The sequence below is a fragment of the Cervus elaphus genome, chromosome 13 (assembly GCF_910594005.1).
Source record: "Cervus elaphus chromosome 13, mCerEla1.1, whole genome shotgun sequence".
Taxonomy (NCBI): Eukaryota; Metazoa; Chordata; class Mammalia; order Artiodactyla; family Cervidae; genus Cervus; species Cervus elaphus.
Window position 1 is genome coordinate 23641593 of NC_057827.1, and position 13026 is coordinate 23654618.

Here is a 13026-nt window from a genome sequence, read left to right on the forward strand (position 1 = left end):
CCCCAAGTCCTCCCTTGTGCCATCAGATGGATCCAAAGTTGTCATTTAACCTTAGCTGGAATGAAGGGTGACTTTGAGGATGTTGGTGGGAGAGCAACTGGAGAACAGGCAGCATGACCCTCAGTTTCCCTCACCCCGGTGCCCCTCCCCACCCCAGCAGTGCCCACGGCGAGGCCAGCAGGCTCCAGGGCTCCACTGGCAATTGGGACTCAAGGAGCTTTGTGAGTCCAGGGAGGTTCTCAGGATTTGCTCTGTGTTTCTCTTTCCAGCCTCAGCTTGTCCCAGGGTTTATTATCAGCAAAGGAGACAAGGCCCCCAATGGCAGGAAGCTGGCTGGGGCTCAGGGTGCTGGCCCTTCAGCCCTGGGGGCCTCTCAGCAAATAGTCCCTTGGAAACAGGGCAGCGGTCCCTGAGGAGGGGGCGGGCTGGGAGGGGCCTCACTCCCCCCACACACTGGACCCTGGAGGAGCCCCTGTGTGAGCAGGACTGCAGCCCTGGCTGGTGGGACTGCCTTGGGCAGGTGACCTGGGCAATTCCATGGTCTCCAGGGTCCCTGCCACTCTGGTCATGTGTTCCTGTCACAGCCCTGAAACCCCTTCAGGCCCCTGTTCTCCTGTCTCAGTTCCAGCCCAGGCCCCTCCTCCATGGGGAAGGTTGGCTCCAAGCCTGCATCCCTTCTGGGTCAGAAGACACCTACTGGGCTGCCTCAGGGCCACTGGGACCCTGCAATCCCCCCAGTCATCTCCACTCTGCCCCCCCACCCCCAACCCAGTCCTGGGTGCATCCTCAGGGCTGTCCCCTCCCAAGGGTCCTATGGGTGCCTCCTCTTTCAGCTCCTGCTCTTTAAAGGGGGCCGATCATCCGTCCATCCCCATCCCCTCCCTGGGATGCCCTGAAAGGCTCCCCATCAGCATCAGACACAGCATCCTTATTCATTTCCAATCCCTTCTTCCCAGCTTGGAAGCTACTAACCAGTCTCCCAGGCCAGGAGAATCCTCACAGATAGGAGTACTGCCAGACTCCCATCTGGATAACATCTTTGGAGCTTAAGAGTCAAACATTATGTTAATTTATTCTGTGGTACCCCCATGACGCTCCACCTTGGAGTCATGCTGGGTTGGTGTCCCCTGCCCCAATGGAGAAGAGCCACATGTTAAGGCAAAATTGGGGGAGGGATTCAGAATAGTTTCTACTTCCCATATCATCTTGTCCCCATGGCCTTGCTCTCGCCCCATGATTCCTCCCTGTTAATATCTGATCTCCACTCCTGGTGGGGCTGTGTCCCCTCAGATGGCAGCTCCTGCTAGTGATGGCTGCAGGGAGGAGAGGCCGGGACATGTGTGTCTTCAGGGTGCTGTGGAAGGAAGACCTGCAGCTGTGCCCTGGGTCCCAGAGCTCGATTTTGGTCCTGGGCTCCCACCCATGGGCCCTGCTGACCTGTGTGGTATAGAACAGTGTTCAAACCCACAGCTTTGGTACTTCTCTCTGAATTTCTACTTCCTAGCCATGGTACGGGAGAAGGAAATGGCAACCCACTCCAGTATTCTTGCCTGAAGAATCCCAGGGACAGAGGAGCCTGGTGGGCTGCTTTTGTCTATGGGGTCACATGGAGTCGGACATGGCTGAAGTGACTTAGCAGCCACAGCAGCAGTCATGGTACTAACTTAGGGATGGTACTTAAGTCCTTGAGTGTTTTTTGTTTCCTCCTCTGCAAAATGGAGTTAACAGTACAATCCAGTACCTCATTTCTGAAACATTTGGGGTCATATATCCTCCAGAATTCAGAATTTTTCAGCTTCAATCATGAAACATGGTGAATCTACCCTGTATGATATAACACCCCCTGGAGTCTTAAAGCACCTTACAGTCAAACCCAGTAGTGTTTCTTCAACCAAACGTTTAAACATTCACACTAAGTGAAATAAAGATCAGAAATTGTCTCATGTCTATTGAGGTAAAATTTTGTTACCAAGTGAATTATTTTAATTTAATATTATATTTATTCAAGATTCCAATTTGTAGCAAAATCCATGACATTAAAGGCCAAATGAATTTTTTTTTAATTCTTTTTGAATTTTCAGAGGCATGAAAATTGAGTAATGTAGATAAGGACCATCCTACCCTGTGTTTCTGCAGATAACGTCATGTACCACAAAGTAATTAAAAAAAAAAAAATGTTGATGGTTTAATGCCAGGCCTAACCCAGCTGTGAGGTTTGGGATAAGACAAGTCTCCTGACAAGGCCAAGGGTGATGGGTGGGGAGAATCATTCTGAAGCAGTTGTGCTGTTACCCAGGTGTCTGAGCCACTGGTTCTGACTTCACAGATCCTGAGCTTCAGCAGTCACAGGACTCTGAGTCTTTTCCGGGCATCTGACTTAATCCCCCTCCAGAGCTGGGTCTTTCTCTGATGGGTCCTCAGGGAAGACCACTGCTATACAGGTGACAGACTGATCTGACTTCATGATCACCATGTGTTCATCCTCAGGCCTGCTTTCTGCAATCCTCCTGGGCTACTTCCTCCGCCTGTTGCAGCTGCTCTCCACCTGCCTGGCCTTCTCCCTCGTGGCCAGTGTGGGCACTTGGATGGGGGCCGTAAGTAACTGGTCCATATTCATCTGGTGCTTCTGCTTTCTTGTGACCCTCATCATCCTCATAATCGAGTCCTGTGGGCTCCAGTCCCGCTTCCCCTTCTCCTGGTACAACTTTCTCATCACCTATGCCTGTTACGCTGCCCTCCTCTGCATCTCGGCCTCCATCATTTACCCCATCACTTACATCTGGTTCTTCCCCCATGGCCGCTCCCAGGATCATGCCATCGCCGCCACTGCATTCTCCTGCATTGCTGCTGTGGCTTATGCCAGCGAAGTGGCCTGGGCTCGGACCTGGGTCTGGCTAGGCGTGATCACCGGCTACATGGTCACTGTGCCAGGACTGCTCAAGGGGCTGGAGGCTTTCGTGGCTGCTGTCATCTTCGCCTTTATCATTGACAGCCACCTGTACCTGCACCAGCCGGCCCTGGTGTGGTGCGTGGCCGTGTACTCCATCTGCTTCCTCCTGGCAGCCACGGCCCTCCTGCTGAACTGGTGTGACTGTGACAACAGGCTGCCCGTTGCCTTTCCCACTTTTCTTCTGGGGCTGACCCTGCTCTCCGTCCTCCTCTACACCAGTGCTCTGGTCCTCTGGCCTCTCTACCAGTTTGACGAGCAGTTTGGTGGCCAGCCGGAGCGGCCGCGCTGCAACGACGGGCTCGTCTACTCTGTGTGCACCTGGGACCAGCAACTGGCTGTGGCCGTCCTGACAGCCGTCAACCTGCTGGTTTACGTGGTCGACCTGGTGTTCTTGGCCCACATGGTTTTTTCAAGGACTGAGGATCAGCTCAGGGGCTCCCAGTTCCCTCTTCTTTACAAGTCATGAGGTCCTCTTCCTGGATCGTTATTTAGGAACCTCCCTCAGGTTTGGCTGCCTCTGTTCAAAAGTCCAATGGTGAGGGACAAGTGTTAGTTAAAAGGAAAATAGCTTTATTGGGGAAGCTGCTAATCCTGGGGAGAGTGTGAAGCCATGTCCCGAAGAATCCACTCCCAACTCCCCAGGTTTTCCTCATAGTTTATATAAAGAAAAGAGGAAGGGTATAAACTAGGGGGGCTTCCCAAGTGGTGCTAGTGGTAAAGAACCTGCCTGCTAATGCAGGAGGTACAAGAGATGCAGGTTCGATCCCTGGGTCAGGAAGATCCCCTGGAGGAGAGGGCATGGCAACCTACTCCAGTATTCTCTCAGTGCCCTGCCCCCATCTAGAGTGTGGGAAGCCCCTGGACGGCACAACTGGCTGTAGGACCCTGGATTCTGTGCCTGGCCCTGCCTGGGCCCTGGGCTCATGGGTGAAGCCAGGCCTGCTCCAGGCACCTGCGAAGTCCAGGGTGTCAGAGGCCTTGGGGACTCATCCCTGACCCACTTCAGCCCTGGACATCAGGATGTTAGCAGGGAAGGCCCGAGTCCCATGGTGCCTGGATTCAACCCTCAGTCCCCTCTCTGTCCTGTATCTGCAGGACAGCGTGCTGTGACATAATTCAGTGGAAGACGCCAGGGCAGCCATGAAGCTCCACCGCATCTCCCGGAGAATTCGAGAGCAGTGAGGGCTGCATGCCTGGTGGAGTTCAGCCCCTCCCCAAGGACTAGAGGGCTTCGTCTCTTCAGGACAAAAACTCTCTTGTTTTTGGAAACATGCATCTTTAGCAGTAATATGGCTCCACATTATCTCTACTCCCTTGAGTCCTCCTCTTATCTCTTTCTTTTTTCTCTCTGAGCTGAGTGTCAGTGGACACCACCCAGCACTGAGACGGCAACAAACACTTGAGTTGGGATGGAGACAAGTGTCAATTTCCTTAACATCCTGGATCCTGTGAGTCCAACATGTTCCTGGGACTTAATTAATACCCCGCCTCCACCTCACTTTTCCAGTTGCATCTATTCCCTGGAGGGTGACATTATTTCCTGGGGGTGACACTCCCCCCTCAGAGGTCCATTCATCTCATCTGGATATTGGTGCCCCAGCATTGGGGAGCTTCCAGGCAAGGGTGCAGGAAGAGTGATGGGTGCCCCTGCTGACCTTCAGCACCTCATCTGTCCTCTCATTTATAAAACTAGGAAACAAGGGTTGTGGACTTGCAGGAGTTGCAGATCTGTGGGAACAAGGTTGGAATCCTTCATTTGGGTCCAGGAGTCATATCCTGGACACTGTGTGTCCTGGTTTGGCTGCAGTGCCCCACCCACAGGTCCTGCAACAGCAACCCTATTTCAGTCAGATCAGTCCCTATTGGAAAACCAACCAGAAAAAAACAGTGTGGAGACTTTAAGTGGGGGCTGATGGAGCTCATCACTCTCTTTCCACACACCAGCCTCTCTACAAGGACATTCACAGCCAGCCTCACAGACAAGGGCCGCATAGACTGGCAGCCAGCACTGCCATCCCCAGCCAGGGTGGACAGCCAGGTGCCTGAGGCTGCAGGAGAGAAGGATCTCTCTTCTCTCCACTCAAAGTTGAATTAAGGAAGTCATCTCCATGATTTTCCAAGAAAAGCCAGACAATGGGAATATCTGTACCTTTAGCTCTGTTCTGGATGCAGCTCAGGCCACAGCCTGGGGGACATCAGCTGAAGTCACCATGTGCGGAGGAGGCTCTGGCCAGCTGAGAAGTGAGCCTCTGACTGCTGCCCAGGGAGCAAGGGAAGGGCCTGAGGCTTGGGCACCAGGAGAATGGGGGGCCTTCTCCATCAACTGTGTGTGCTAAAGGGCTGGGGGAGGCCCTGATCACCCAGAAGGTGGGCTTGGGGGCCACAGCTTCCCTTCCCCAGATCCCTGGACCCAAAGCACCTCCATTTCCTCTGCCTTTGGAGACAAGCCTGTGCAGCATCTCTCAGCTCCTCCCCCAGCCTGTCCATCAAGTCTGCAGGGAACACGGAGGCCATCAGCCAACCATCCCTCCCTTGACCCTTCTTCTCCGCTTGGGATATTTTTCAAGCTTGAATTTTGTTTTCTTAAAAAGTTAATTTTCTTCCATGTTTCAAAATCAAGTTGTTCTAAAAAGCCATATATTGAGCCGTATAATCCCTCCTCACTCAACCCTCAGCTCCCCTCCCCCACCAGGACCAGGTAACTTCACTGGACTCTTAGGAGTCCTTCATGTGCTTTTTGATGCAATTCAAGCAAATACAGACATGTTTATTTTTATTTTCTCTCCTTTGATTATTTAAAATGTATCATACTATTCACAATTCTGTATCTTAGTATTTTTTCCTTTTAAATCCTGGAGATATTTTCTTATTATTATTTTGAGAGACTCCTCATTTTTTCAAGCTGTATAGTATTCCATATTGTGGCTACACTATGGTTTATTAATCTTTGTCCTAAAGATGAGCACTTGGGTTATTTTAAACCTAGCCACCCTTATTATCAAATGAGATCTTGAGTGAGAGAATTCATGTCATACAGCTCTGGTTAGAGAAAAGTGGTGGATGATGCCATCAGCCTACTTACAACCCCATCAACTCATCAGAAACTTAGAGCTTCAGGGAAAACAGCTTAATAACAATCCCTTTAGCATAATTTGCTTATTTTATAAATGGGAAACTGAGGCTCAGATCAGTGACAAGACTCGTCTGTGCTCATGGCAGATGAGCTGCAGAATCGGAACTAGAAAACTGATCTCTTGGGCTCTGCTCTCCACAAGATTGCCATTCATCCCCAGGAAGACCGGACCGGGCCTGGGAGGCCACCGGACTGGAGTCAGGAGAACGTGAGACTGTGGATCCAGCCGTGGACCCCGGGTCTGCCTCTCTCTCTCATTCTGGGCTTCTGTTTCCACTTCCCCTGCTTATGGTCAGTCTTTCTGTACTCTCAACAGAATGAATGTTGTGTTCCCTAAACATAACATGAGCTCTCCAAACAGAGTGAGAGCATTCAGACTGCTGAGCCGGACTCTGAAGAAGTGGGAGGACAAGAATGTGCAGGAACAAGGGAGTCTGGGACACCTCAGACTGCAGGGTCCCCTGGAAGCAGTTTGTGTTTTTACAAGAGCTGGAACACTGTGAAGTGACTGAGGAAACTCAAGTTATGAAAGAGAAACGTGTTCCCCACCAAGCAGAGGTGGTGGGGAAGGAGGGTCTGTGTGATCAGGAAGGATGTGACCAGTAAACAAGACCCAGCAGCCAAGAGGGAACAAGCAGAGAGGGTGGACAGAGGGGAAGGAGCCGGCTTCCATCTCCACGTCTGAGTCTCCAAGACCCGCAAGTCCAGGGGCCCCGGGAAGAGGGGGGCTGGGAGGGGCCAGGGGTCTCTGGCACCCCTCCCCCATCTAGTACATGAGGAAACTGACTCAGCAGCAGTGAGTGCCCTCCCTGGGGCGACAGGGCAGGTTTGTGCAGAACGAGGGTGGACGGGGGAGAATCCCAGCCTGGAGGATGCTGCTGCTATACCTGTAACAAGCAACACGGAGCCATGGACGGACAGCTGGCCCGGGAACCAGGACACTTGGGTCCTGACTCTGACTCTGCCACACACAGGGTGACTCTGGACATGTCCTGTCCCTCCCTGGGGTCCAGCTGCTCCTTCTCTATGACGAGAGGGTTGGACTAAGCAGAGGACCTTTACACTCTCTTTTGAGCTCCACAGTGAGGAGACTGGACCAGCCTTGGAATTGTGACAAATGACCCTTAACCTCCAACAGGAGGAATGGAGCAGCCGCCCTCATGAACCACAGGCTTGGACAGTGAGCCCCTCGGGTGAGCCCGCCCCGACAATTCTTTTACTAAAGCACAGAGGCATCTCCATCCTCTTAGAAGTGAGCTCCCAGTGTTGTGTTCAGTTTGATTTAGGAAAATAGAAGAATACGAGATTCTTTACCCAGACTTGTAGACATCAATGCATACTTGATTTTGTCAATGAAAAATTAGTCAACAGTCTAAGAAAGAAATGGAAAATTTTATTCACGTCAACCTCAGAATAATAAACAGTCTTCCTGAGGAACAGGCATCTTATTTAACAGTTTCAGCACTTTTCTGCAAGAGCATGAGAGGGTGCAAGAAACTAGATCCGTAAACGTTTCTCCTGAAAATATCTCTTTGAGGGCCAGTTCTTCCAGTTTTCCCAGAGCACAAAGTGCCTTATCCTGATCTTCGCCCTCAATTCCTTTCAGGGTGGATTGTAGATCAGTGACTGCAGTAGCTGATGCCTAGATTCTTGTAGAACTGGGTGGTAGACAGCATTCTTTATTACACAGGCCCCTCTATTTCCACCTTAATTTCAACCAAGATTTCAGATACATCTTTAACCAATTTGTCCCAGGTTGGTAGGAATGCTCATTCCCAGGCCAGGTAAAGATTTCACTGATAGACCACTCAAGAGCTATGACTCATCTAGTTCTGATAAGAGTAGCTGAGTCCACTGGACCACGTGTCTTACTAGTCCGTCAACTCCAGGATATGGCTCCCTGCAGAGGCAGGACCTGCTGCTTTGATCACTGAGGTAGGAGGGCCACATCACTGCCCTCCACAAATACTGCAGACAGATGTCTTCAAGACCTTGTGATTTTTTACCAGCTCCTTTTTTATTTTCCCAGAAAGTAGTTGGGATAAAATGTATCCCAACTTCTGTTAAGATGACCTCTACGCAGCGAACATCTAGTAAGCCTGGAAAAATTCCGGAGCCAATTTCAGGTGGGGCTGAACACAAGATGGGACCCAGGGATCCAGGGTCCTGCCCACTGGGAATTACTGACCTCCAGAGATTTTTGTGTGACTTAAAGGGGAGATACACTGTACACCCCTCTCCACTGGGAGAAAGGAGGCCAAATTCTATCTACATACCTCCAGCCACCAACCCCTCCCAACCCACCCCCTAACTCTCCCCACATACACACCAACTAAGGCACCCCCAGGTGAACAGACTTGCTTTGGCAATGAGGCCCCTCCGGAGGCCCAGGGTGTGAACAGCTGCACAGAGGGCTGTGTGTTGTGGAGTCAGCACCTTAGGAGGTGGGAGGGGGCAGTGGACAGAGAAGGAAGGAGTCTCAGATCCTGATGGATCAGAAGGAGAATGGGGAGAGGTAGTCAGGACACAGGAGACAAGAAGACCAAGGATGACCAGAAAAGGGACAAAAAACCAGAAAATGTAGAAAAGACGAGAGCAAAAAGGAGGCGAAACAGAATGCGGGCAACCCAACAAAATAGGAAGGAGACAGAGCAGAAGGAGGGAAGGAAACAGAAAAGAGAGAGAGATGAGTGGGGAAAGATGTGAGGAGGGAGAGAGGGAGCCAGGAAGAGGACATCAGAGGACATCGCTGTTGTTCACTTGCTGAGTCATGTCTGGCTCTCTGTGACCCCATGGACTGCAGCAAGCCGGGCTTCCCTGTCCCTCACCATCTCCCAGAGTTTGCTCAAGTTCACGTGCATTGAGGACATCAGAGGACAGCAGAGCTCAGTGAGGAGACCTCCTGTGACCAGAGGGGATCAGAAGTTCCTGGGCTGGTCCTCAGTCCCTATGGAAACCTGGCAGGCCCAGTACACCATCAGCCACATAAATCAATAGGTTAATGGCTGTCAGGATGGCCACAGCCAGTCGCTGGATCCAAGTGCACATGAGGTCATAGATACAGCTGATATCACTGGACCACTGCGGCTGCCCGCCGAATTCCTCATAGAATTGGTAGAGCACCCAGAGGACCAGAGCGCTGATGTAGAGGATGACGGAGAGCAAGATTAGCCCCAACTGGAAAATGGGGAAGGGGACAGGCAGTATGTTCTCCCAGTCACCCAGTTTTAGCAGCATAGCTAGTGCTGCCAGGATGAAGCAGATGGAGTACACGGCCACGCACCACTCCAGGGCCGGCTGGTGCAGGTACAGGGAGGTGTTGCTGAGGAAGGCAAAGATGACACAGGCCACAAAGGTCTCCAGCACCTTCAGCAGGCCTGGTAATGTGTGCGCATAGCAGGTGATCTCTTCGAACCCATAGTAGTTCCACACAAAGGCCACATCTATGCCATAAAGTACAGAAGCGACACAAGAGAGTACACTGGCCGCCATGGCCCGGTCCCGGAGAGGTCCATCAGGCAGGAACCGGACGTAGGTGATGGAGTAGATAATGGAGGTCAAGAGGCAGAGGAGGATGGCATAGCAGGCGTAGGTGATGGGGAGGTTGTACCAGAAGAAGGGAAAGCGTGATTCAAAATCAAAATACTCGACTGTGACTATCATGAGTGTCACAGCAAAACAGAAGCACCAGATTGACATGGACCAGTTACCTACGTTCCCTCTCCAAATGCCCATGTCGGCCACTAAGGAGAAGGCCACACAGGTAGAGAAGAGCTGTGGCAGGCGGAGAAAGCAGCACACTGTATTCCTGTCTTCCATGTTTGGGTATGTGACCCCAGTGGACATGGTGCTGTGATGGTCAGGCAAGTCACGGTCCCCAGTATGGCAGTGGTCTTCACTGAGGACCCGCCAGAGAAAGGTCCAGTTCCGGAGGTGGATTAAGCCAGACGCCTGGAAAAGACTCAGGGCCCTGTGACAGCTGAGGCTCAGGATCCGTGGAGTTAGAACCAGTGGCCCAGACACTCAGGTAACAGCACAGCCGCTCCAGAATGGTTGTTCCCACCCATCACCCTTGGCCTTGTCAGGAGACTTGTCTTATCCCAAACCTCACAGCTGGGTTGGGTCTGGCCTCAAACCAAGAACATCCTGGATCTCTCTGAGCTGTGGGCCATTATCTATGGAGACACAGGATAGGATGGCCCTTATCTCTAACCCCAACCCTTCAGGTCTGTCAAAATTGAAAACAAATTTTAAAAAAATTTTGGTAACAAAAATTTATCCTAAACAGACATGAGATAATTTGTGATCTCTATTTATTTCACTTAGCGTGAATGTTCAAAAGTTCAGTTGCAGAAGCACTAATGTGTTTGATTACAAAGTCCTTTCAGACCCCAGTGGGGTGTCAAGTCGTATAGAGAAGATGTACCATGTCACATACCTGAAGCTGAAAAAACTAAATTCTGAATTATATTTGACCCCAAGAGTTTCAGAAATGGGGTTGAGGATTGTACTGCTTAACCCCATTTTACACATGACAAAACTAAGGCTCAGAGAATTAAGTGCTTTCCCTAAGGTGGTGTGAACAGGATGTGGGAGCCCCAGATAAAAATGCCAAATGTGTGGATTTGAATGCTTTGCTGCACAGCCCATATATCAACAAGGCCCAGGGGTGGGAGCCCAGGACCAAAGCTCGGGGCTCTGGGACCCAGGACACAGCTGTAGGGCCACGGCCTCCTTCCACAGCAATCTGAGGACAAACGTGTGCCAACCTGTCCTCCCTGCAGCATCACTAGAAGGAGCTGCCATCTGAGGGGACACAGCCCCACCTGGAGGAGGGCAACTCCAGGGGTGAACAGGGAGGAGACATGGGGTGAGAGCAAGGCCGTGGGGACGAGATGACATGGAAAGTAGTGAAACAGAGCAGGACTCTAAGGTCCTTGCCTCCGTGACCTCTGTCTATGGAAAACTTTAGTTAAAGAAAGTTTAATCGGAGAAATGAGAACATGCAGAAACAAAGGAAAACAGACAAAGGAGACCAAATACTACTACTACTAATAATGAGCTCATTAAGCGTAGTCAACGATCTTTAGTTCCTCCTTGAGGGCTATAGATAATATTCTGAGCCATATTCTGTGACCTGTCTTATAGATACTGGAACACCCACCTGGTGGAAGAAGGTTCCACCTGATGGAACCTTGATGATGGCTACATGATGATCAGACTGTAGCCATGACATAAGCTACCAGTTTTGAGAACTGGCCTCAAACAAACCAACCCTAGAACTGAAGATTAACTGTACTTAAAATAATCAAGATGATGCTAGTCAAACCACCGATGACCGATTTGAAGATGACTGTCAGAGCTGACTGTGCTGTTTCTGCACGTAGCCCCCTCCCTCAGCCTATAAATGCTCTCACCTCCTGCTTGGCAGGGATGTACGGTAGATAGGGTGGGGCAGGGAGTCAGCCTTGGGATAGACATCCACCCTCCCGCCAAATTACCACCACCTGAAATGAAGTAAATTTCCCTTTCCACTAACCTGGCCTGCTTACTGACTTTTGGGCAGTGAACAAACAGACCCCACATCTTTTGGTAATAGTAGCAACTATTCTGAATCCCCTTCATTCACTTTTGCCTTAACGTTTGATTCTTCATCATTTGGGAAGGGAGACCCCAACCCAGCATGACTCCAAGGAGGACAGTCATGGAGGAATCACAGAATGAATAAACATAATGTTTGGCTTTTCAGCTTCAAAGGAGCCTTCCAGATGCGAGTTTGGAAAGATCTAGGAGTAGTCCTACATGAGCAGGATTTTTCTGACGTGGGAGACTGATTAGCAGGTTCCAAGCTGGGAAGACGGGATTGTAAATGAACAAGGATGCTGTGTCTGATGCTTACGTGGAGCCTTTCAGGGCATCCCAGGGAGGGGGTGGGGATGGATGGATGATTGGACCATTTTAAGGGCAGAAGCTGAAAGAGGAGGCACCTGCTGGACCCCTGGGAGGAGACAGCCCTGAGGATGCACCCGGGACAGAAGTGGGGCTGGGAGTGGCAGAGTGGAGATGACTGGGGGGATTGCAGGGTCCCAGTGGCCCTGAGGCAGCCCAGTATGTGTCTTCTGACCCAGAAGGGATGCAGGCTTGGAGCCAACATTCCCCGTGGAGGAGGGGCCTGGGCTGGAACTGAGACAGAACAGGGGCCTAAAGGGGTTTCAAGGCTGTGACAGGGACACATGGTCAGAGTGGCAGGGACCCTGGAGACCATGGAATTGCCCAGGTCACCTGCCCAAGGCAGTCCCACCAGCCAGGGCTGCAGTCCTGCCCACACAGGGGCTCCTCCAGGGTCCAGTGTGGGGGGAGTGAGGCCCCTCCCAGCCCGCCCCCTCCTCAGGGACCGCTGCCCTGTTTCCAAGGGACTATTTGCTGAGAGGCCCCCAGGGCTGAAGGGCCAGCACCCTGAGCCCCAGCCAGCTTCCTGCCATCAGGGGCCTGTCACCTTTGCTAATAATAAACCCTGGGAGAAGCTGAGGCTGGAAAGAGAAACACAGAGCAAACCCAGAGAACCTCCCTAGACTCACAAAGCCAATTGTCAGTGGAGCCCTGGAACCTGCTGGCCTCCCAGTGGGCACATGAGGTGTGAGGGAGGAGCACCAGATATAAGTTATTCTGGGGTGTTAATGCTCTGTACCCCAGTTTGTTACCAACTTAACTCCCTGAACTGCCACTGGGATTTGCACTTTAGGGTGAAAGATAATTTTGGAGCCTTTTAATGGCACAGACAGAGGACTAGGAGTGGGAGAGGCATGGGGGTTCCAGCTGTGTGACCCTGGGTCAGGCCTGTGCCCTCTCTGGGCCTCAGTTCCCCCACCTGGAAAGCAGCAGCTTTGTCTGAGTCTCCCAGCAGCCCCTCCTCCACTCTAGTCTGTGAGCCTGGACGTGGTGC

At 51.5% G+C, this 13026-nt stretch overlaps 2 protein-coding genes across 2 annotated transcripts; one reads left to right on the top strand and one right to left on the bottom strand.

Annotated features, from left to right (window-relative positions):
• Window positions 1-2471: 2471 nt before the first annotated feature.
• On the top strand, window positions 2472-3416 carry LOC122707035 (myeloid-associated differentiation marker-like). The gene has a single exon (XM_043922674.1). It carries the CDS (start codon window positions 2472-2474, stop codon window positions 3414-3416), a length of 945 nt encoding a protein of 314 aa, XP_043778609.1.
• Window positions 3417-9023: 5607 nt separating this feature from the next.
• LOC122706226 (myeloid-associated differentiation marker-like) lies at window positions 9024-9818 on the bottom strand. Its single transcript, XM_043921302.1, has one exon. The coding sequence runs from the start codon at window positions 9816-9818 to the stop codon at window positions 9024-9026; it is 795 nt and encodes a 264-aa protein (XP_043777237.1).
• Window positions 9819-13026: the final 3208 nt, after the last annotated feature.